This window comes from Schistocerca gregaria, chromosome 4 (genome assembly GCF_023897955.1).
Source record: "Schistocerca gregaria isolate iqSchGreg1 chromosome 4, iqSchGreg1.2, whole genome shotgun sequence".
Classification (NCBI taxonomy): Eukaryota; Metazoa; Arthropoda; class Insecta; order Orthoptera; family Acrididae; genus Schistocerca; species Schistocerca gregaria.
The window spans coordinates 75265579-75292418 of record NC_064923.1 but is presented as its reverse complement, the minus strand read 5'-3'; the positions used below and the strand labels follow the sequence as shown (position 1 = coordinate 75292418).

Below are 26840 nucleotides of genomic sequence, written 5' to 3'. Positions count from 1 at the left end.
ATTGCATGATCTGTTTCATCTCTGCCCATACATTTTCAATGGGGCTGACATCTGGCATGGGAGGTCTGTCAAGAGGAGAAATCTCATTCCATTGTGCAAATTGCGCTTGCATCTTAGCTAACTTGTGTCTTGTAAGACTGATCCTGCCAGGAACAAAAACTTCCTCAGAATAATAGTTGTCATATTCACAACATTACAAATAATATGAATATACTGTGCAACAAGGTAGGTGTAATCTTTTCCCCTTTCTATTTTTCGTCTGTCCAATTGATTTTTTTTCTTTTTTCATATATCTTCAATAGTGTTATCTTTATGACATGGGCACAGTACCAAACATCTTGAATATTAACTCAGGGCTTAGGCAACTTAACTCTGTTATCTGATATGTTCTTTTGGTTAATTATAACTCATAAGTATACTTAGATTACCTAAAAACTGTGGTAATTAGAAATGTCACTGATGTAGAAGTTCATTATCATTGTTCATGTGTAAACATATAACCGATTGTTAACTTACTGATAAAGTAAATAAAAAGTACATATAAATAAATGAAGTATCCATACTGCTAACGCTGGAAATGCGTCAGCAACTTTTACACTCATTTACTTTCAAAGCAATTAGCATTCACAGTTAAGACATTGTTCCTGAAATAGAATTTTCACAAAGTAGTCAGGATAATTCAATAAAAGTTACTGTTCTCTCTAAAAGTCTACATTTAGAAGAATCTTCCTTTACTACTCATTTGTTCAGAAACAAATTTTTAATTGTAACTTGTAAAACTGCAGTGAACAACAATAGATCAATGTCATTTTAATTATTGTTATTTTGTAGAAGAGTGGCTGTTGGAAGCCATTTCAGTCAGTCTGCAGAAGGTTACAATATGAGAAAGGCCTGTGACCAAAATTACTGCACAATGTATGCAGACAAGTTAGCAAAAATTACATCTAGTATAATGTGCCAAGTTTTATCGAAATTTCATATCATAGAGATCATCCTGCAATTTAGTTAGTGTTTCTGATGATTAACTGGACAGTAAATGTGTAAGTATTATTATGGACTTTGTCAGACTTCAATAATGATCATCTACGCTGATAATAGTAGATGATAATAGGATCAAACTGTAAACTGTGATGTTATCTCCAAAGTATACTTACTGTGCACATCATTTTCATTTTGATATGACTACTTTGAAGGACAGTGTAATTGGTGAATGTGTTAATGATTTACTTGCCACACATTAATTCTTGTGAAGCAGTATGTGTGTGTTAGGTTACTGCACTTGAAAAATGATGATTATAAAAGGGTATCAACTGAGTGCAGCATGTAATTAACACTTTATCTGTACATAAGTTATGTTAGGTAAGAGACAATCTGGTCATAAAGCACTGGTTATTTAACATCAAAGAGCAATTAAAGTGTTTTGGACTGTAAACCTGGTGTGGAGCCATATCGTTTAAAATATTTTACTTTCGACAATCACTTTTGAGCCAGATTTGACAGAAGCGCAGCCACCAGAGGCATATTAGAACAAGTAAATAAGGTTATGTTACAACAGGGCAGCAAAAATTTGGCCATGTCTCCCACAAAGCATCTCAAGCCCATGGGAGCTCATCTAGTCCCAAACTGCCACAGATGAACAGTCACTACGAGGTGACTGTGTCCCAGACTCTGATGCAGTCAGATTCCCTTCTTCCACAAGAGCAATGATATGGTCACAAATAGCCTGTCGATGATGAGACATGGCTCATGGATTAAGTGGCTGGACTCAAAGAAAGTGGTTCAGTGCCCAGTAACAATAAATGGTTGAATGTCAGACTCTTGAAACACTTTCAAGAATGTGACATTGAACCACATACTGACATTGGGCATATGCAATGACACACACACAACTTGCACATTAGATTGTCAGTCAGTGCAGCAGAATACTGCCATCACATGCAGGGATAATGTATAATGTAATAAATTATTCGAGAATAACATTCCCCTTTGGATAAGGTGATTGTAAAGGAAATTAAACAGTTTTGTCTCTCTAAATGTTTCCATTTAAGATATAGGTCCCTTTTTAAAAAGTCAAGGTCAAGTGTCATCATGTTTGAGTTCTTTACTATTTTCAGTGGGAGATTTAGTGCAATAATTAGAGCAATTCTTCTTTTGTGTGTTATTAATGTTAGCTAGAAAAAGACATGTTGTACTTCTTTCGTGTCAGAGCTGTGCCAGACTTTCACTCTGGCTGTTATTTACTGCAGCTACTATTATGCTGTCGAGGGCATATGCAGCACATATAATGGATAAAATAGTATTTCTCAAAACACAAAATTTACAATTGAAATATACTTTAATGATTTAATAGGAAAAAAAGAGGACACAAAATCACCACTCAAAAACACAATTTCTTTTCTATCTTCTGCCAAAAAATGTAGATAAAAGTTTTTATTCCGTCTCACCTCTCCACAGTATAAGTACAAGAAAAGGTAAATGAGCCAAACATGACTAATGGCATACAGGAATAAGACCTTCAGTAAATCTGTGAGAAAGTATGGGTGGAGTGCTTGCAGATCTAGACAGCCTGTGATATTGTGCTATTGCACCCAACATGATGCAGTATGATGGAAGCATGCACAGATCTTTGTGTAAAGCCCACAGTTCTTTTGTTTGTACACTCTGATTATATTTGTCAGAATCTCTTAGCAGCATCTGTAACAAGGACATCAATATGAGAGAACTTGGGTGTATTCACAAAATTATAATGCATTATTCCACTATTTCTTGCACTTACCATACTTTTTATGCGGAAAAGTTAGTATTCACTGTCAACAGGTGTGGGTTCAGTGTCAACTGCAATCTCTTCATAGTCCTTTTCAAGAGCAGCCAGGTCTTCACGGGCTTCAGAGAATTCCGTTTCTTCCATACCCTCTCGTGTGTACCAATGTACAAAGGCACGTTTTTCATACATCAAGTCAAATTTTCTGTCAAGTTTCTCCCAAGCTTCTTGAATGGCTGTTGTGTTGCTTAGCATTGACACTGCACGATGCACTTTAGCCAAATCCCCACCAGGCACTTCAGTTGGGGGCTGGTAGTTTATTCCAACCTTGCAAAGCAAACAAAAGTGTATTTATTAACAAGTCCTTTAATGAGTAAAATTAATCATTCATATTGTGACCTAATCATTGAAGTCTGTAGCAATCAGTTTAAAAAGTTTTAGAGTTTTTCATTTCGTGCATGTTACTGGAGGAAAATGATGTAAAAAGACTTAATTGTGATCCCAGGCAATTAATATAAATATGGCCACAAAAATAGGAGGACAATACGGTGTACATAAAAATGAAAAATACAATGACAAAATTTGAATTCAATTACTATGATGTAAAGTTAAGAGACAGTTTTAATTACTGCTTGTAAAGCTTTATTTCTCTCATTGTAGAACACTGGTTTGCCAAGTACAGGACAGTATACCATTCCAATCTAAATGTATGTTGTAGTGCAATGTGGATGGTTAATTTTTGAAACTAGTGCAGCACCAGAGAGCATTAAGGACAAATTATTTAAGATCAGGAGTAAATGAGGGTATAGATGATATAATTTTGGGTGACCAAGCAAGTTAATGGTGTCACCAACAATATAAAAATACAGGATGCTTCAATAATGACTTAACTTTGAAGCTGTATACAAATTTATTGTGATGACTCACAGAGCTGGAAAATGTTTTGTGCTTCAATAATGACATTATGTAGCAGTTGCATCTAAATTTATTGCAATAAATCCCATATCTGAAAAACTTTTTAATCACAAATGTAGATGAGGATGTATCATTTCGACAAGTTTGCACACTGCCACAATACCCTAATAAAGTCAATGGTCTGTCAGTGATCGATTACCAAGTTGGTGAATACACTGAGCTGTGTCAGTTGCATCACTACCTTGTTCACATCAGTTGACACTTTTTGATTTTAACTTCAGGGTATTCATGAAGAAAGAATTTTTACACAGTCCTTACCAGTTACACTCACTGAACTCATAACAATAATCTACATTGCAGATGTGCACCAGACATAGTGTAGTGGGTTTGGTAATAAACTGAGTTGAGGTGAGATATGTGGAGATTTACTAATGGAAGTCGTACAGAACTTTGAGTAAACCCATGCCTTTTGCTAAAGGATAATATATGGGCCAAGCTTCATATCACTAAAGTACAACTGTATACAACTGCAAACTTATGAACTACTTAGTGAGACATGCTGTACTTTGCATAAAAATGGAACTGTCAACCTGGTTGGATACTCAAAAATACTTTGGCTAACTTGAAAAACACTAGACATGGTGTGTTTTCTTATTTAGTTTCATGAAGAGGAAATAAAAGATATGGCAACATCATATCCAACAAATGAGCAAAGATTTTCCAGGTTGTGATTCTATTAAAAGTACAGTTTACAACATAGAAGTAAATATGTTGTGTGATCAACACTGAATATGAAATTGATTGAGATGAAAGTCAAAATAAAGTATAAAAGGTCATGAGATCTCATTAATTCATTCATCTCTTTTCACAGATCACGTCAAGGGGAACCTTAAGGGATATCAAATGAGTCAAAAGATACATTAACAAAAGAGAAGCATCTCTTAAGTTTCTGAACCTGTCAAAGTATTAAGAATTAATTACCATTTTATTTCTTAATACTATGTGTGTTTGTGCCAGATAAATTTAACTTAATAAATTATAAGAAAATATGCCAGTCTGTAAATAGCTGCTTCAATTATATCAAATAGTTGTTGTCAATCTTCTACTGGTAGCTTCACATTTATCTGATTAGTTTCGTACCTTCAAAAGTGAAAGTTATATATGTCTGTAACAGATGCCTATTACAATAAACTGCTATCTCTCATGCAGCTATACAGACACTTCCAACTGCTTTTAGCTAAAGGAATTTCCAATTCTTCAATCTAGATAATTTGTAAGAATAGTCAATGAGGTAAGATTTTAATTTTGTTTTGAATTATCAGGGACTCCTAATTCCTTGTTTTATGTTACATTGGAACCTACTGAATGCCTTTGCACCAGAACACACAAATCCACTTTGAACCCTAGTCAAGCAAGCAATGTCCACATGGAAATTAATTATGTGTCTTGTATTGTAATTGTGCAAATCATATTTCAGCTGCATTTGATTTTACAATCAGCAACAAAAACCATTAAGGTGTAGATCTACCGGAAAGTTAGTGGAAGAGTTCCAAGCTCATTAAAGAGTCCTCTTTAAGCTGTTCAGTTATCCACTTTACACAGTACCGGTACACTTACAGTTGAATAAACACTTGATTTATTTAAGCTGTATTACCCATAGGTTTATTCCATAAAAGCACAGGATCTGAAAATATGCAAATTAAATCAACACTCTTGTATACAGGTCTGCACATTCATTAAGAGATGATTCTAGCACCTAAAAGTGCCAAAATGAGCTCCTTGACTAATTTATGCATGTGGTGGTTAAATTTTAATGTGTTGTCCAGTTGTGCCCATAAAACTGTTTAATTTTCTGTGTGATCATTAAGTCATATTCCTGTTACTAGTGGGTCATCTTTACGTGTATGAAACTGCATACTAAGTATCTTAGGTTAAGACAAACTGTTTGGTGTTATCAAGTGAGAAGCCTGTTCACCTATCTTCAGGACTGTTTAGTAAACCTGATTTTGGACCCTTGATTAGTATATTTGTGACACCAGCAAACATTACTTTTAGCATTTATGTAGGTTAATAATGAGAGCAGATCCAATACCAACTCTTATGTGACTCCACATGTTATGTTTCCCACTGTGAGGTTAATTTGTTTCCTGTAGTACAGTCTGCAAATGTGACATTATTTTCTGTAATCAAAGTAAGATCTCTGTCCATGGCAGTAGGAGTAATGCATGCCATTAATATTTTACTTAGCCAAGTAAAGTTTTGTTCTCAACAGAATCAAAAGCTTTGGGAAGATCATAGAATATTTCAACAGGATAATTTATCTTGTTTAGTTCTGCCAGAACTTCATTTGTGAGGGTTTGTACAGCATTCTCAGTTAACAAATTCAGCTCGGGAATAGATGTTGGTACCACATTGTGGCGATGCACTACCGTGTGTATGTACCCGCCATCTGTCTATTGCAACATTCAGCAGCAGATGACATGTTGCTCAATGCCAGATTGGGACATGAGCAAAAGTGGACCCAAGAGTTGGAATATCTCTCTGCTGTGCATTTCTTTGCTGCAGCTTGGAATTTTTCCAGAAAGGCACTTCCCACATTGGTGCTGGGTGACTCGCATCTTTGTTCAAACAAGATAATATTTACTGTATCCTAATTCCAGAGCAATTTGTATTAGAAGAATGAACATTTGACAGTTTGCCATAACAATGATCCAGATAGGTAAGAGTTAAGTGAAGACAATGCTCGTGAGTCAGAACCGCACGCTTGGGCCAAACTGTAATTGCTGACATATGGAAGCATTATCAAGAGCTAGTGGCAGAGTGACTGATCCTTACGGACCGCCAAGAAGCTTCATTTTTGCAGCTGCTCTCTGCTTCACAGAATCCCAAATCTTAATGTCTAAGGTCTTATGGAACCTGCCGGTCTTGCCACTCATATTATCAAAGGATGCACATGTGCACTGTCCTTCCAGTCATTTTCTTCTCCATGGTAGTGAGAGGATTTAATCATATTGCCTTGCTCACATTGTAATTATTATAGAGTAAATTCATACATGGCTTGTCCTTTTATCTGTCTGCTGTGTGTCTCACATATGTTACAGTATTATTCTATAAATGTACCCTCACAGATGGTGTGCCATTTTCCTCACCTATGTAGTGAGAATATTTAATTATATTGCTTATGTTGTGCATGATTAAGCTTAGAGTAAATTCATCCATGGTCACTCTGTCCACCTCCTTTAGTATTACAAGTGCATGATAGTGTTTTGTTTTCATGATAATATTGCTTGTGACAAGTCTGATTGTAACTATGTGTTGGTGTATTTATCATAGAGTACATAGATCACCAAGCTTGTTCACAAGCTACAGATTGCTTAGTGACTTATCAATGGGTTTATCTGTAATAAACAGTGCCCACACCTCAAACTGTGAGCAGCAACTGTGTGTCACCCACTGTGAGTTACTTGTGGTTTGGCATCTGCCCTCTTTAAGCCAAGTACAGGCAGCCCCATATAACCACACATACGCTTATATGGACACCTTCAAGTGAGTATTTAGTTTCACTTTGGTATGCACACCAGATCCAGTTCCATGTGAATAATAGTATCCATGAGAAGAGAAGTAGTGTTTTTTGTTTACAGCTCAAGTTAATACATTATCCTATGTAATCCTACTTTCTATCCTACTATATAAAGACAAGTTCTAGTTTAATATTGTTACCAAAAACCTCGAAAAGTTCTAAGACAAGTTGTAGTGTAACACTGTTACTAAAAACATTGGAAAGTTCTTGAGTAATTTTCTTCAGATTTTTACACAATACTATAATAAATGTTTGGACAGACATAGGCTACACATTTTTAAATACATATGGTATATAAACACATCTACATTACATAAATGGGAAAGGTTGTTAACAAAAATCTTGAAATTACTTAATTTTATTACTCATTGTTCTAATAAAAATATGGTTGGACATATGCTGCTTTTTAAAAAATATATGTGGTTAGCAAAATTCTTTATTGATTTACTTCAAATATTTGCATTTATATAATGTATAAAAAATCTATATCTACACTAGTATATAAAAATAAGTTATCGTTTAACATTGTTAATAAAAAATTTTGGAAATTTCTTTACTGAATTTATCCTGTATTTGCACTACACTGCAAAAACCTTTCAGATGGAAATAAGCAACAAACTATTTAAATATGTATGGTATATAAATATAATTGTAATACATAAAAGGGAAATGTTGTTAGCAAAAATCTCGAAAAGTTGACCAATTTATTTGAAATTTTTACACAATGCTCTCATAAAAATTTGGACAGACATAGGCTCTTTGTGTGTACAGATAATACATAAAGAGCAAACATTATCAGAAAGCTCAAAAAGTTCTTTGCCAATTTACTTAAGATTTTTAGACAATTCTCTAATAAACATTTCTATGTACATAAGCTACATATCTTTTAATGTACGTGGTACATAAATATGTATGTAATACATAAATGGGAATCTTGAGAAGTTTTTCACCAATTTATTTCTTATTTTTATATGGTACTCTAATAAATTTTTGGGTGGAAATAGACTACATATTTTTTAAAAATATATGGTAAATGAATAAATAAGACATATTGGGGAAATGATACTAGCAAAAATCTAGAAAAGTTCATGACCAATTTATTTCAGATTTTTACCTGATGCTCTAATAAGCATTCAGACAAACATTGGCTGTACATTTTTTAAATATATATAAGTACATGAAACAATGTTAGCAAAAATCATGAATAGTTCAGACCGTTTTATGTCATATTGTTACATGATACTCCACACTAACATTCAGATGGACACTGACCACATAAAGGGTGTTTCAAAAAGAGTATATGTATTACAAAGTATTGTTGTTGTTGTATCGGGATCCTGCTCCAGCTACTGCCAGGTCTGGATGCTGACGAGACCTCTCCATTGGCTCGGTCCTCCCACTACTTTTCTTCCTCCACTTCCTGCCAGGTCACACCTGTCCTTTACACCAATATTCTCACTCCTGTTTTCCACCGTGTTCTTGGGTGCTGTCTAGGTCTTTTTGATCTATTTTTAGTTCTGCCATAATTTTAGGAAGTCTCTGCCCACGCATCCTCTTAACATGCCCGTACCATCTTAATCTCTCTTTTTTTATATTTCTTCTCTCATACTTTCTTGTTTAAGGTCCTTTCTAATATCTACATTCCTTACTCAGTCCATTCTTGTTTTTCCCTTAACTGCTCTGAGAAATTTCATCTTCCCTACTTACAGTCTGTTCTAGTCTCTGTCATTGTCCATGGTTCTCCTCCATAGGTGACAATAGGGAAGTAATAACTCTTAGACATAAGGAGTTTTGGTTTTTCTGAAACTTCCTTATTCCAAATCAGGTGTTTTATTGTTTGGTAGATATTGCTTCCCTCCTGTAACCTCCTATTAATTTCGTTGGTAATTCTTCCATCACTAGATATTACACTCCCTAAATAAGTGAAACTGTCTACAATTTTGAGGGGTTCTCCATTCAAAGTAATATTCTCATTGATCCCTTTCTCTCTTCCAAATACCATAACTTCACACTCTTATCTTTATTTATTTTTAATCCATACCTTTTTTCATTACTTACTTCCAAAAATCAAGTTGTAACTGTACATCTACCTTTTTATCGCCCATATTACCATATCATCTGCAAAAATCATCTTTGTCTTTTTCTGTTAGAATATCTTTAACTGACCTATTCATTCCCTCTATCACAACATTAAAAAGTGCAGGAGATAGAATATGTCCTTTTTTAAGTCCTTGTCTTATTCTGAAGTATTCAGAGTTTCCCAATGGTGTTCTAATTGTACAATTGTGTCCTCTGTACATTGTCTGTATAACATTAATGTATCCACCTTCTATACCTATCTTCTTCATTTCTTGCCAGATTCTTTCCCTGTTAACTGCGTCATATGCCTTTTCAATGTCCATAAAAACTATTATCACCCTTTTGTTATACTCCCAACTTTTTTCTATCAGTTGACGGATAGAAAATACCAGGTTGACCGTGCTTCTTCCTTTCCTAAACCCATGCTGTTCTTCGCTCAGCTCCTTTTCTGTCTTTTCACTTATTCAGTTAAGTAAAATTCTTTCAAAAATCTTGGCTGTATGACTTTTAAGAGTTATTCCTCTGTAGTTCTTACAAAGTCTTTTATTCCTATTTTGAAGATGGGAACAATGTCTCCTCCAATCGTCTCCACACACATGACAATCTGTACAGCCACTGTATTTCCACTGGACCTGCTGCTCTTATCACATCCACTGATACTTAATCAGGTCCTGGGGCTTCCCCCCCCCCCCCCCCCCCCCCCTCCCTCTCCCATTCATCTTCTTCACATCTATTTCCATTTCGTCCCATGCAATTTGTCCTAATTCTGCTTCTCAAATTCTCTCTGTTTCTTTTATATTCCCTGGATCTTCAATCACAGTACCATCCTCTGTTTCCATCTTTCCTGGTACTTTAGAAACCTTTCTTTTATTTTTCGTCATTTTATAGAACATTTTCTTATTGCTCTACACAACTTCTTCAAGTATTTTTGTAAACTCTTCCCATGACTTTTTCTTTGTTGTTTCCATTACTTCTTTGCACTTCTTCTTTTCCCCTATATGTATTTTATGATCCTCGTCATTTTTAGTTTTCCACCATTTTCTCCACACTCTATTTTTTCTTCTAACTACTTGGATTCTGGTATCATCCCACCAACTTGTCTCTCTTACTTTTTCCTTTCCAGATGTTCTACTACATACTTTTTGTGCTGCTTCGACTTAAGTGTCTTTGAATAAACTCCATTCTTTTTCTAGATCACAGACAACTTCTTTTGGAAATTTTTGTGTGATTAATTCTCTATACTTTCAGCTCCTTCACTCTCCTTCAGTTTCAAATCCTGTATCCCCATCACTTTCTTCTGTTGTCTATTTTTCACACACTGATTCATTTTCCATTGTCCCACCAGTAATCTATGGTCTCCAACTGCACTCACACTTGGAATTACCTTCACATTTGCTACTATCTCTCCCCATTCTCTGTCTACTAGAATATAATCAATTACACTCTTGGTTCTTCCATCCCAACTGTATCTGGTGATAACATGACTTTCTCTCTTCATAAACCAGCTGTTTGCTATTTTCATTCCATTCCACTGGCGCAAATCCAGGAGTCTTTCACCTTCTTCATTTCTGCTTCCATATCCAAAACATCCCAATATTTGCTCAAATCCCTTCTGTCTTTGCCTACCTGTGCATTAAAATCTCCCATCACTTTATACAAATATACATATTACAAAGTATTATGCTGTGAAAACTATCTATTGCTGTGTCACTGTTTGGTTATTGGAGGAACAAATCCATTGTTTAGTTAATATTCATTGCCACTAGATGTTGATTGCCTTCTGTTTGCTTTGTTACCATTACTTGTTGCAAAATGGCTACTTCGTGGGAGAAATCATTTTGTGTTCCCAAGTTTGTGAAGTGTAATTCCAAATGGATGGAACATTTGCAGATGGTATCAACAGTTTGTAGAAACAGGATGAGTATGTAAAGGAAAGAGACCTGTCTGCCCTCCAGTTTCCAAAGAAAATGTCGCACAAACTAAAACAGATTTCCAACTTAGTACTACAAAATCAACTTGTTGTGTGAGTCAGGAGTTACAATTGAAAATTTGGCATGTTTTGAGATGTTGCTTGGTTACAAAGCTGTAAAAGTTACAGCTTTTACTGGCTCTATGTCATAATGACAAATACAAACTTGGCATTTTCTGACGAGTTTCAGAATGCTATTGACAATGACAACACTTTTCACTTTTGCACAAAGCATCATGTTCAGTGATGAAGCGACTGTACACCTTTGTTTTTGGGGGAAAAAAGCTCAAATCCGGGGACTACAGAACTGTCATGCACACATTGAACATGTACGACACTCACCCAAAGTCAGTATGTTTAGTATGCTATCCAACTCATCTTTTCCCATTCTTCTTCAATGGAAACATAGTTAAAGGTCATGAGTATCTTCCTACATTACAATCCTGGTTGTTTCAAAGGCATCACAAGGACAACTTCATTTTTCAACAAGATGGGGAACCTGCTCACTGACTTCAGAAGTGAATATCTGAAGGAAACTCTACTGAACCATTAGATTGACCATCAAACAGCCTGTGACTTAACACTTTCCAGTTTGCTTCCATGGTCACTGGATTTGATGCCTTGAGACTTCTTCCTTTAAATTGTCATTGAAAACAATGTTTTTGCACCAACACTATCATGGGGCCTAGAAGATTTGAAGAACTGGAACCATACTGCCATGACAGTAATGATGGAGTATGTGAAGAATTCAAGGGTTGATGTGATGATATTCTTATTGCTGGTAGAGGACATAATTAATGTCTGTAATCTAAACTTGAGAGATTTGTAAATATATGTCCGAAGTTTCACAGTATGTCTTACAGTTTAATAAAGATATATGTTCAAAGTACATATATTCTTTTTGAAACATCCTGTATTTTTTAAACAGCAATGTATTGATTTTTTGCTAAAATCAATTGCAAGAAAGAAAATGAATCCACACATTTTCACAGCACAGGAAACGAAATTACACATTTCCATAGCACAGCACTTTCTTTCTCATGGTCACTTTTAAATTAGATATCAGGGCATTTAAACCTTTAGCCAAATTGTTTCTTCCATGTATCTCCTTACACATAATTTCAAATAAAAACTGTATACACAACAATGAGCTGTTTTGTTTTCTTTGCTACGTTCAGTTTTTGGAGGTTAGAGGAATGTTGTATTTATCACTTATCGACTTATTATGAGAATACTAATGTATTGTTCACATTAAAAATATGAGAAAACTGTCTTTTAAGGTACTATCCTCAAGTTACAGCAGCTAGAGACTTCTTTCCTGTACCCCTTATATTAATGATCCCAGCCAATATACACATTAGTTTTAAGTGACTGCATTTCCCAATTGAGGACATGGACAGAGGGGGGAGGGTGAAGAAATCAAACAGAGAGAAGGGGAAGGAGTAGATGGACACAGAGAGGGGTGAGGAAGAGATGGAGAGAAATTTTTGGGGATGGGGGAGGAGGACACTGAGGGGGGAAAAGGAGGAGAAGGACAAAGAGAGGGGTGAGGGAATTAGTATGTTATATGTAGTTGTGTCCATTTCCAATAAAGGAATCATGAGAACATTTCTTTGTCACAGTAATATTTCAGTCTGCAGACCCAGTCCTGTGCACACCAGTGTGCAGCACAAGTTGAGTTCATGTGTATCAAGACAGTGAGGAATGTATTTCCCACACAGGTAACCCAGGATGTCCTCCAACCCCTCCCCCCCCCCCCCCACCCATTCCCCCTCCTGAGCCTGCACCTAGTCATGGCTGACTGCACCAATCAGTTGTCAGCATCATGCTTCTCAACTACCCAGCTATCACTTGCAACACTGGGTTGCAAGCATCACACAGCTTTCCCAAACTCTCCACCTGGCCAATGCTAATGAAGAGAACACTGTTCCAAGTGGTTTCAGTCCCTATTGACAGCCCAACCCCATCACCCCCCCCCCCCCTCCCTGTCCTACCTGCAGGCACACATGGATGGCTTCCGAGCTCCCCTGAGATCGTTCGCAGAAGCTGTCACTTCTCAGACACACAAAGCTGTAAAACTGCAACTAATTATTTTATTGAATTTGTGTGTCATTTCTGAAACATATTTCATTTTATTTGTATGGCTGCTAAGAGTAAAATTTTGGGCCTAGTTTACACTTAATAATTAAATTTGAAAGAGTGCTGCGATGGAATTTTCTTAAATACAAAATTTTCATTCAAATTGTTCTTGATGAATTTTCATGTTGGCCAACTATTTGCTTAGTAATTAATAATTTGAATGGGTGCTGTGATGCATTTTTCTTAAATACAAAATTTTATTTAAATGGTTCTGGACAGATTTCATGTGGCTACTTAGTAATTTTATGAATCGTGTAGCCCATTTTTTTAAAAATATTTTACCTTATTTGAATTAGTGTTCGCACAAAAGTTCTGGACAATATCCATGTGAATTTAATCTTTGTTGGATAATCAGTAATTTAAGTGAATGTTGTGGCCCATTTCTAAATAATATGATGTGAGCCTGTATGTTTCTTATTGTTTCTTTGTCATTAAAAAAAATTCTTAATTTGGGCCCGTATGGTAACTGATCAAAATCTGTATAAATTAAATTTTTATTATAATTGAAGCTGTCAGTAATATTGCTGTCACTGGGCAAACCCCCTCCACTCCGGTCTTGTGTGCTGACTCTTGTGACCTATCCTGGTTAAGGTCATTTCAGACCCGTGTCGTGTAACCATTTTTAGCCAAGTGAACTGCACAAAAGCATTTATGCAGAACCGGTTGCCCCCAATGACATGCGAAAGATGGCCATTATTACATATTTTGGCCTCTTCAAGAGTGTTTTCATGCCACTCTGGCTCTGAAATGCTGCCCAAATGTGGCAGTGCTTTCCTTGAAAATGTCTTCCTCTGCATTTTGGTACACTTCACCTTCTTGGATAATATCCTGATTTACCACACAACCTCTCAGATCACTGCTGTTGTCTCCTGGAGGTATTATCTTGCCTCAAGAAGGCAGGTATCATTATCAAGAAGTGTGTTTTCAGTGTTCCAGAGACTGACTTCTTGGGGGCACAGACTACTGTCTGCAGGCTCTTGCCCCCTCAGTGAGACATCTGGGTTGTATTTATGTTCCCGTCTCCCACTACATACAAGGAATGCTGCAGGTACCTCAGAATGGTGAATTTCTTTAGGTGCCAACTGAAGAAAGCTGGGAGCTTGCAAGAGCCACTCATGGCCACAAAAGGCAACAAGCTTTGAGCAATTGTATTATGACCCCTCACAAACCACCCACCTAGCCTTACCCTACCCAAACACCTCACTTGCAACTATTACCAACACCAGCCATTCTACCATAGGAGCACCGAGCGAGGTGGTGCAGTGGTTAGCACACTGGACTCGCATTCGGGAGGACAATAGTTCAATCCCACGTCCGGCCATCCTGATTTAGGTTTTCCGTGATTTCCCTAAATTGCTTCAGGCAAATGCTGGGATGGTTCCTTAGAAAGGGCACGGCCGATTTCCTTCCCCATCCTTCCCTAATCCGAGCTTGTGCTCCATCTCTAATGACCTCGTTGTCGACGGGACGTTAAACAGTAATCTTCTCCTCCTCCTAGCATAGGAGCAATCCTGCAGCAACACATCGAGACTTGGCAGCTTCTGGCATTTCTCTCAGCAAAGCTCACAGAGCCACAGCAGCATTGTGACACATACAACTGAGAGCTCCTAGCTGTCTGTGAGGCATTTAAGTACTTCTTCCCCCTTGTGGAGGAGCACCACTTTACAGTTTTTACTGACCGCTGGCCCCCTGACAAAAGGTGTAAGTTGCAAGAAGGGCATGCAGATATCACTCCATCAGTTCCCACAGCAAGAATATATTGTACAGTTTACTACAGATGTGCAGCAGTTGCCTGGCATCCAAACATACAACCTGAGCTCCTGCAATTGTGCAGTGATAAAAATATGGCCTGCAGCCGTGAAGGATACCAGGCATCCACAAACCTGTCTGGTTTGACATTGGTGCTCCCTTGAAGCACAGTTTGGCTCTCCCTTCCCCCGGACTTCAGAAAGGAAGCCTTCAAATACCTGCATGGCCTGCCTCAAGCTGGTGTCCTTGCATCTGCTGTGCTCATTAAGGAGTGTTTCATTTGCCCTAGTACCCAGTGCAACTGCACCAACTGGGCCCACACCTGTGTCCTGTGCCAGGATTCAAAAGATGGCAGCCACGAGCATGACCATTGCCTCTTTCCGCTCAGTGGATCATCACTTCTTGCACATGCACAAGTATGTTGTACGCTCCCCTGCCATCATCCAATGGCTACCAGTCTCTCTTTACTGTCATTGACAGATTCATCAGCTGGGAAGAAGCTGGCCGCTGTCCGACATAATCGTAGGCAAAGTGGCCTAGGCCTTTAGAAACATGCGGGGCTCACATTTTGGGTGCTTCCACCATGTCACCAGGGACTGTGGATAGCAGTTCCTGTCTTGTTCACTTAAGATCATAGCAGAAACTGGTGGCACACATGTGTAATTTAGGACATGGTGGTGCTAGCACCATACTGCCAGTGGCATGATGGAGCAGTTTCACATGTCTTCAAAAGTTACACTTACACGCCACCCTGAAACTTGGTCTGCCGTTTTGCCTATAGTCATCTTAGGTTTAAGGGTAGCACACAAAGTTGATATGGACACATCTGCAGCCAAGCTCATTTATGGGCAGCTGATTGCTGTCCCAGGTGACCTCATCAAGCCACACACCCCACTGCCCACAACCTGCATTTTGGGCTTCATGCAGCAACTCCACAACTCAGTTATACAGCTGCATGCACTGCCTCCCACCAGGCATCACAGCAAGCACCAGCCATACCAGAACCTCGGCATATGTACTCATGTGATGCTCAGGGTGGATGCATGCCAACTGCTACTCCATCGACAATATCCGGGCCTGCACCTCATACTCACACACAATACCAAGGTGCTCTCCACCTGTCTCCAAGATGCCATCATCACAATCTCCACTGATCGTCTGAGGCTGGTGTACATACTTGACCCACAAAGACCTTGACACCACTGGCCCATTGAGAATTATGAGGCACTGAGCCACAGTGATAGCACCTTGGCCAACAGTGTTGACCCAAGTGGCAGGCTGTGGAACCCCAGGGTAAGAGCTGCCCTGCTGTTTGCACGGCCATCATCCACTCCAGCAGAGCTGCTACCAATGCCTGCCACCCTGTCGCTGCCACCTGACCCGTCCTCATCCACTGTGCCCAAATCACCAGGCAGCATTGCTGCGCCAATGGTGTCGAGAGAGTGGTCACCACCACAACAATGTTGGTGCATGTGCCTGTGGTGATGTGTGGCCCAGCCTACCAAAGCAGGGCAACAGCACCTTATACCCACAGCACTGAGACACGACGTTGCACAGTACACCATGCAGGTGGAGTGCACAGTGCGCCACCCACCATATGTTACCTGCCTATGCACTCGCACATTACCACTTTCTCTGCCCCCATACCACAGCACACCCCACCACACCAACTGACTGCAGTGCAGTGCCACTCCCATTGCAGTTGCTGGTGCAGCATTGTGTCACCCTCACATTAAGGCCCACTGGGCTTGTTGTCACTGCACATGTCAAAGTGGTGTGTGCCATCCCCACTGGAACCACACTGCTACCTGCCACACAGACCATGCAGTGTGAGGAAATCAACTGCTTGTTTATCTGATTAGGAAAAATTTATCATTGAAACAGATATGTATTGAATCACTGAACAATATAAGCACACATTGTGTCATACACTGTAGGTTACACTAGTACCTCTTACATCATTCTGTATTCATTCAATCAATACACCTATGACAAAGGTGCAAGAAGGGGAGGGGAGTATGATGTAATGTCAACATCACTATCACCAAAGTTCAAGGTCAAATATCAAATTTGGTCCAAATTTATGAAAACTCTGCTTATAATTATGAACAATGTGTAATCAGTCCCTGCCAATGAGCCTTCCAGGTTCCTGAATAAGTCTCACTCAAGCATTATACTGGCTGATTATAAAACTCAATTAATTTGTAGAGATGTGCTATATCACAGCTAAGTACGTGTGACAGCTAGGAGATGCCATATCCATCCAAGCTTATGTTTCGTATGCTGTGGAAGAGATTTTTCTAGTTTTTTGTCTTTGTTGTTGAAATATGTGTTGTTTATTTCAGAAAGCATTTGATACAATTCCAACTGTTGCTTAGCATACAAGCTTACTGATAGCAGATTATAGATGTGACAATTTCTAGCCAGTGAACACACGGTTCTTTATGGGATGAAATCAACAAATGTAAAGGTAATTTCAGGAATATCCAAAGGAAGTGTGACACCATTATTACTGTCAACAATACATATTTTGGCCTATTAGATATCCTTTTAGGCTTTGTGATGCTATTTTGCTATGGATATGTAGGAAGGTTGCAACATCAGATGACCGTGACAAAATGCAGGAAGACCTGCAGAGGATTGCCAATCAATTTAGTGGCTGGCACTTAACTCTTTACATGTCCACAGCTCCCAGTCTACTGGTTAGTGTTGCTGCCTCTAGATCATGGGGCCCCAGTTCCATTCCCAGCAGGGTCGAAGATTTTCATCACTCATGGATTGGATGTTTATGTTAGCTTTATCATTTCATCTCATCTTCATCAATGTCCGACTCTGATAGCTGAGTGGTCAGTGCAACAGAATGTCAGTCCTTAAGTCCTGGGTTCAATTCCCAGCTGGGTCAGAGATTTTCTCCACTCAGGGACTGGGTGTTGTGTTGTCCTAATCATCATCATTTCATCCCCGTCAACACACAAGTCACTGAAGTGGTGTCAAACCGAAAGACTTGCACCCAGCAAACGGTCTACTCTACGGGAGGCCCTAGTCACACAACATTTACATTTTTATCTTCATCAATGTGCATATCGGCCATGTGGCATCAAATGCACCAGGTGGCTGAACAATCCCAGATGGAACCTCCCAGCCCAGATGGAACCTCCCAGCCACTAATGCAATATATACATACAGGGATGAATTCCTGTTGAAAACTGACATTAAAATATGGTTAATCAGTGTGTGTGTGTGTGTGTGTGTGTGTGTGTGTGTGTGTGTGTGTGTGTGTGTGTGCGCGTGTGCATTATAACCAATGGCCACTGCAACACTGAATGAAGTCTGGTGGTGATATGTATATGTTCATGGTAAGTGCAGGGCAGAGATGGATGGGATATCATTCTAGTGGTGGCATGGGCTACAAACCAATAAGCCATTGATATACCAGTAATCAATGTTGACAAAGGGCAGTAGAAGTTTTTATATTTTTTTCAAGTTCCAAATTCATGAATAGCTTTTGGAGAATAAAGTAGCTTGAAAAGTAAGTGTCTTGAAAATAAGGAATTATATAAATTAAAAGTTACATTTAACACGACATTTTTCAGCTGCTCATGTGAGAGCCTGCCCACATGTATGGGTAACGTTCTAGTTAGGTAAGGTGCTTATTCCCAGGGTGACTGTCTGCTACCAACAAAAAATCTACCATGTTTTGTAAATCCATAGGTAGGACCAATAAACCACAGGAAGTCAGGGTAGATGGAAAGGAAAGGTCCTCCAGATTTTTGTTACTAGTCTTCCTCACTCTATGGGACACACCAAAAATTATTCTCATATGCCAGTCTCTTCATCTCAGAGAAGCAATTGAATCCAACATGAATTATTTGTTGTATATTTTCCAATCTCTGACTTTTCCCTCCAGTTTTTGCCCCATACAGGGCCTCTCCATGAAAGTTATTCCTTGATGCCTTAACACATTCTCATCATTCTGTTCTTTCTTCTTGTCAGTTTCTTCTACGTGTTCCTTTTTTCAACAATTCTGTGGAGAGCCTCTTCATTCCTTATCTTAACAGTGCACGTAATTACCAATATCTTTCTAAGGAATGACATCCCAAATGCTTTCTCTTCTTTTCCAGTTTTCCCACAATTGATGATACACTTCTATACACACTATACTGCCAATGTAGGTTCTCAGAAATTTCTTCCTGAAATTAAGATCGATTTTCTTTTTCTTTTTTTAACAAGACAGCACAATTGCTTCAGTTCATTTACTTCATGGTTCACAATTTTAAGGTTACATTTATCGCTATCTTAGTTTCAGTACTTCTTATTATTTTTGTCTTATTTCAGTTTACTTTCAATCCACTGTTTGTGCTCATTACAATATTCATTCCCTAATTTGACTTTCACCAAAGGTAGCAGTGTTATCACAAATGTTATCATTGATATTCTTTCACTCTGAAATTTGTTCCTACTATATATCCTTCTTTCATTTCCATTATTGCTTCTTTGATGTACATATTGACAGTGTTCTTGATCTTCCATTCTTCTTTTTCCCTCTTGGTTCTTGTACATATTGTATTTTATGTATTGTTTACTATAGCTCACACCTACTATTTTCAGAATTTTGAACATCAAACCATTTTATATTATTGAACACTTGTTGTGAGACCACTAATTCTATGAATGTGCCATGATTTTTCTGAAGTCTTGCTTTCATTATAAGCACAATGACAGAAATACATGTCTTTTGTCTTTAACTTTCCTAAATACGGATTGATCGAAATTGAGCAGTATGTTCCCACTCTTCTGTGTATTATTCTTCTCAACAACTTTTATGCATGATCTGTTAAGCTGATTATGTGGGAACTCATGACTCCCTTGTTATCTTCAGGAGTGTGTGGATGATATTTTTCTGAAGCTTTCGTGGTAAGTCTCCGGACTCATTTACTCTAGAAATCAACTTAAGTAGTCATCTGGTTGCAACTTTCCCCTGTGGTTTTAGAAATTCCAGAGTAATCTTACCCAAGCCTTCTGCCTTTTTTGATTGCAAATTTTCAAAAACTGTGTCAAAATTTGACTCTGATACTGGATGCTCTATGTCTTCCATGTTGACTCAAGATTTTTTCTTCTATCCATTCATCAGACAGTTCCTTCACCTCATAGAGGACCTCAATGTACTTTTTTCTACCTGTTTGCTTCTTTTTGGCTCTGATTTTAGTTTCACTGATGGTTTTTTTGTCTTACCCAAATGCTGAAACAGCCTTTCCAATCCATTTCTGTTTCAATTTCTTCACATTTTTCCTGCTGCCTTTTCCCCTTGGAGTCTCTTTATTTCCTATTTACCTCAATCTTAAGTGGCTGTCTTTCCCTGAATATTTTTGTTATTACTTCTTTCATCATTCAATTGAAACATTTCTTTTATTACACAAGGTTCTCTATACAGTTACCCCCCTTGTACTTACTCTTCTCTGCCCAACTTCTAATATCTTTTTAGTGGTGTCCATTCCACATCAACCGAATTGCCTGCAGTGATATCCACTATCGTAACACTCACAATGATGAGCCAAATCACTACAAATGTGTTGATCCATCTTTAGAATTCAAATGAAGTGAAATGATTGTATGGCGTTAGTGGCTGGGAGACCACATCTGGGGTTGCTTGTCCATCTAGTGCAAGTCTTTTTATTTGACACCACTTCAGCGATCTGTGCATTTTAGATGATAAATTGATGATAAGGACAACACAACACTCAGTTCCCAAGTGGATAAAATCTCTGACCCAGTCAGGAATCAAACCCAGGGCTCTTGGCTGGCACTCAGCTGTGCTGATCAATGTGATTTGTGGGCAGGGATACCAGCCCAGAAGCATTCCAGTAGTGCAAATTAGGTGAAGCTGGTACAAAAGATATCAAATTATCACCACTGTAGCATGATTCTATCCTTGTGACAGATGCCATCATCATTGGGGAAGACGTGAAGTGATGCAAGTGGCCTACGACAATGTTCACAAAATCCACACATGTCATGTTTCCTTCCATTACTATTAAAGGTTATATGGAAGCCAAGATGAATGTCCTGTATAACATATTACTGCCCCTACCGGCATGCATCCGCAGTAAGGTGGATGTTCCTGATCCTGCTTCATTCTGCAATGAGGTGTGGACATTTTATACTTCATTCCTACTTGTTGTTCAGGGGTCAATCCAGGGTTACATTCTTGGGGGTCAAAGCCTGTTACTGTCTGCCACGTCCCTTCCCTCTTTCTGCACATATTACTATAGGTCACCCACACTTTTAACATGCCACAGAGTTCTTTATTTTTAATAATAATAATAATAAAATGTTTTACTATAATAAAAAATTTTTAATCATCATCAGTATTTAGTCTGTCACTTTACTATAACATCCATAAAATTGAAATTTATAAAAATATAGCATTTGGAAAGCTAATATATGAAAATTTGAAGAACATGTGGTACAAAATTTATTTAAGAACTATAATAGTAAAAAACCCTCACAACTTTGACAATCCCATAATTTACACAATATAAAATAGAAGTGAGCCCTCACCACTATCAGTTTTCACTTAGCACTACAACCATGAGCTTAGGTCTGGTAACTCGAGCTATATGAGTGTGTACATATGGGGGAGTGTTGTTTCTTTCAGTCATTCTCATTGACAGCCAGGAAATTTTCTTAGTGGACATCTAGGTGCAGTTTCTCTGACTAGTAATTGAAGCACCCTGACTCCCATATTCTATCCCAGCCACTGCTTAAATCTTGAATAAAAATCAACAGCAATAGCAATGAAGATTTCCAGTATAGAGAGTCATCATCATTCTGCCAACAGCCATGTCAAACAGGATAAGAGTAGACTGATGGTCAGGGCACCCTCTTGCACCTAGGGTGGGGAACTGCCCATAAGAGGTGGAAGAAACAGCAATGATCAACAGCGTGAGGATGCAGAAGGTAATGGAAACCGTTGCACTAAAGATATTCAGTATGTATCCACAAGAAATGTGGTCCGTGTATAGACTGGGATGTCTATGGATTCATTGCAGCGGGTACAGACAGACAGTCATGCAAAGTACTTTTGAACATATTTCCTGAAAACTGTGTGGAGCAGCTAGTTCAGCAGTCCATATGCAACAGAAATATCATAGATCTTGCAGCTACAAATGGGCTGGACCTTATCGACAACATCAGTATAGAAACAGGGATTAGCAATCATGATGTCATTATAGCAACTATGGTTACTAAAGTTATTAAATCAGTCAAGAAGGCTAGAAGAGTATTTCTGCTAGAAAGAGCAGATAAGCAGTTGTTAGCATCTTACTTAGATAGTGAACTGACATCACCTAGTTGCAGTAAAATGAACAGAGAGGAATTATGGGAAAAGTTTAATAAGATTGTTAATTATGTGTCTAGTAAGTGGATTAAGGATGGAAAAGACCTACCATGATTTGATAATGAGGTTTGTAAGCTGCCACTGAACAGATTCCCGTATGGACGACATAGTAATAAGCATCCCTAGCATAGAGAAACAACCGAAGGACTTGAAACCAAATATGTCATCAGGTCCAGAAGGAATCCCAATTTGTTTTTTTCAGTTTTTGATAGAGTATTCCATGGCATTGGCTTCTTACTTAGCTTTCATTTACTGAGAATCCCTTGCCCAGTGCAAAGTACCAAGTGAATGGACTAAAGCATGAGTGACTCCAAGAAAGATAAAAGAACAGATTGCCAAAATTACAGACCAATATCCCTAACATTGGTTTACTGCAGAATCCTTGAACATATTTTCAGGTGAAATAAAAGAAATTTACTTGAGACTGAGAAGCTTATATCCATGATCCATTATGCTTTTAGGAAGCGTCACTCATGCAAAACTCAGCTTTATCCTTTTCTCACATGATATATTGCAAACTATGGATGAAGGACAACAGACGGATTCCATATTTCTAGATTTCCAGAAAATTTTTGACATGGTGCTGCATTACAGGCTGTTAAAGAAGGTACAAGCATATGGAACAGGTCTGCAGATTTGTGACTGGCTCAAAGACTTCTTAAGTTATAGACCCAGTGTGTTGTACTTGACAGAAAATGTTAATCAGAGACAAGGATATCGCCAGGTGTATTGTCTGTAAAAATAAATGTTTTTGTGGACAAGGTGGGCAGCAATCTGCAGTTGTTTGCTGATGATGCTGTGGTGTGCAGTGTACAGTAAGGTGTCATCATTGAATAATTGTTGAAGAATTCAAGATAATTTAGACAAAATTTCTAGTTGGTGTGATGAATGGTAGTGAGCTCTAAATATAGAAAAGTGTAATTTAATGTGGGTGAGTAAGAAAAAAAAAAAAAGCTGTAATGTTCGGATGCAGCATTAGTAGTGTCCTGCTTGACACAGTCACATGGTGAAATATGTGGGCATAATGTTACAAAGGAATTGAAATGGTATGAGCATGTGAGGATTGTAGAAGGAAAGTTGAATGGTCCGACTTTGGTTTATTGCAAAAATTCTAGGAAAGTGTGGTTCATATCCAAAGGAGACCATAAATAGGACACTAGAGCAACTCATTCTTGCATAGTGCTAGCGTGTTTGGGGCCAGTACCTGGTCAGATTGAAGGAAGATGTCTAAGCAATTTGGAGGCGGGCTGCTAGATTTGTTAGTGGTAGATTTGAACAATGTGCAAGTGTTATAGAGATGCTTTTGAACTCAAAGGGAATCCCTGGAGGGAAGGCAACATTCTTTTCAAGGAACACTATTGAGAAAATTTAGAGAACTGACATTTGAAGCTGGCAGCAGAATGATTCTGTTGCCTCCAACATATATTCTGCATAAGTACCATAAATATAAGCTGTGGGAAATCAGGGCTCATATGGAGTCATATAGATAGTCATTTTTCCTTTGTTCTATTTGCAAGTGGGACAGAATAAGAAATGACTAATAGTGGTATGGGGTACCCTCCACAACATGTAATAAGATGGATTGTGGAATATTTATGTAGATATAGATGTAGAGGAGTGTCACAATATATCTCCATTGGCAAAAGATCCAGGATTAGTCCCCTATTCAGATATGCAAGAGAGCACTGCCAAGGGGCAGGTAACAATGAGAAAAAGGCTGAATAATGAATGAAAAGGTAGATCCTGTGAGTAGGAATGTGGAATGTCAGAAGTCTGTATGTGGTACGAAAGCTAGAAAATCTGAAAAGGAAAATAAAAGGCTCAGTGTAGATATAGAGAGTGTCAGTGCAAGAAGATAAGAATTTATAGTCTGACAAAAATGGTGTAGCAGGCATAGGACAGAGAATAAGTTATTGTGAACAGTTTAAGAGGTAAAATTATTCTCAAAAGACTCAACATCAAACCAACACCAACAATGACAGTTCAAGAACACGAGCTAATAGTACAAGCAGAAGATGAAAGTATGTGAGGATATTGAATGTGTAATTATTTATGTAAACGAGCTACTCATGCAGGCCCTATAGGCCCAAGAGATGCCATAGCACAGAGGGTCAGCACACCACCCTCTTGTTCATTTTGCTGACTTTCCGTACTGTGGAGCCACTACTTCTCATACAAGTAGCTCTTCAATTGACATCACAAGGTTCATTGCACTCCATAGAATTCCTCCCACCAAGGAGAAATCCTTGCCAGTACTGGGAATCGAACCCAGGTCTCCTACATGGCAGCCATCTACACTGACCACACAGCTATGGACGTGGACTTCTGAATGTAAAGGTAGATGAAATTTAGTAGGCTTGTGTGGTGCCTGATATTCTGTAGTAGAGGGAGGGAAAGAAAGAGTTATGAGAGAATATTGACTCAATTGTAAGAATGAGGAGCAGAAAGTTTAATTTAGTTCTGCAATAAATTTAAGCTAGTAATAGTGAACAACTGTTCAAAAATCACAAGAGGAGTGATGTGTGGAAAAGGCCCCGAGAGAAAGGGGAGATTCCAGCTGGACTACATCATGGTCAGAGAGATTGCAAAATCGGATATCTGATTATAAGAGACATCCAGGAGCAGATACAGACTTAGTTTTTTTTGTTATGTTTTTAGGGCGCAAAACTGCTACGGTCATTAGCGCCCGGTCTGTGACTTAGGAAAAGCTAAAAGAACGAAACTGGAAACCAGCAGCAATGGGAGAAAAATAAAAAAAAGTGGGGTAACCAAAAACAGAGGGAAAGCTTGAAAAACCACTATAGAAGGGGGGTTGTTTGTCCCCAAATAGAGCTTCAAATGACTGACGGCATCTCACTGGCACTAATGAACTCGAGAACGCGATCGGTTGATCGCGTGTCATCTGCTAAAATGGAAGATATATCAGGCGACAGCTGCAGACGGGCGCGTAATGGAGTAAAATAGGGGCACTCAAGTAAAAGGTGTCTCATCGTCCGAACACAGTTTAGTAATAATGAAGAAAGAAGAATAGACTGAAGTTTTAGAGATTCATATGGAAGAATCAGTGTGGAAAGAAGTGGAATCTAAGGTACTGAAGAATTATGAGGTAAGGTTTGAAGTTATCTAAGATTGTTACATTGTGGTACTGTACCGTTAATGTCAGCGAAACCTGTGTTTTAAATTACTCATCAATTTGTGGTAATGAACGATTAGTGTCTTCAATGTAATGGCAACCCCGTAATTTTGATGTGGCTGTCCTGTACCGCAAGGCCAATAAAGTAAAAAACAAAATCAAAAATTTTTGAACATTAGAGTCAGTAAACGAGCGAATTGGTTCACACATGGTGAGGAACTATAAACATATGCGGATAACCTGCGAGATCTGTGTACAGGAAGAGATATTCTGGTATGACCGGAGGCTTACCTTGAATCCAGTGGGGCACCAGTCGACGAAGCGGACGCCGCGCTTGTTCTTGATTGTGGCGATGGCGGCGTTGACGTCCTTGGGTACGACGTCGCCGCGGTACAGCATGCAGCAGGCCATGTACTTGCCTGCCCGCGGGTCGCATTTGACCATCTGGTTGCTCGGCTCGAAGCAGGCGGCCGTGATCTCCGCCACGGACATGCCCTCGTGATAGGCCTTGTCCGCGGACACGACTGGCGCGTACGCGGCCAGGGGGAAGTGGATGCGCGGGAAGGGCACTAAGTTGGTCTGGAACTCGGTCAGGTCGACGTTGAGGGCTCCGTCGAAGCGCAACGACGCCGTGATGGAGGACACGACCTGGCTCACCAGGCGGTTCAGGTTGATGTAGCGTGGCCTGCCGATGCCCAGTCGCGAACGGCAGATGTCGTAGATGGCCTCGTTGTCCACCATGAAGGCGCAGTCCGAGTGTTCCATGGTGCCGTGCGTCGTCAGCACCGCGTTATACGGCTCCACCACCGCCGTAGATACCTGTGTTACAGAAGTCCTAAGCATGCGGTTGCGTAGGCGGTGCGAAGAGTGAATGAACTGTGGACGTATGCTGACAATCCAGTGGGACGGCCCAAACTGGAAATTTCGTGTTGAACAATGAGTTATTTAAGTTTCTGACAGCGGCCAGAACGTTTGGAAGTAATAGTTTGATGAGCAGTTTCAAAGGATGAAGAGATGAACTGTATACAGAAAAAATAGGTTTAAAATAGTATAATTAACATTGGTTAATTAGCAACAGTCTGGATGATTGACTGATCTGGCCTTGCAACATTAACCAGA

At 38.8% G+C, this 26840-nt stretch overlaps 1 protein-coding gene across 1 annotated transcript in view; it reads right to left on the bottom strand.

Moving 5' to 3' along the window:
• Positions 1 to 2316: 2316 nt before the first annotated feature.
• The window catches only part of LOC126266866 (tubulin alpha-1B chain-like), a 68906-nt gene continuing 44382 nt past the window's right edge, over positions 2317 to 26840 (bottom strand). Inside the window, exons 4-6 of the mRNA XM_049971488.1 lie at positions 26013 to 26540; positions 2777 to 3088; positions 2317 to 2694 (exon numbers count right to left, since the gene is read on the bottom strand). Of these exons, the coding sequence (XP_049827445.1) occupies positions 2798 to 3088; positions 26013 to 26540 (819 nt within the window). The 3' untranslated portion in view covers positions 2317 to 2694; positions 2777 to 2797. The remainder of the gene's footprint in view (positions 2695 to 2776; positions 3089 to 26012; positions 26541 to 26840) is intronic.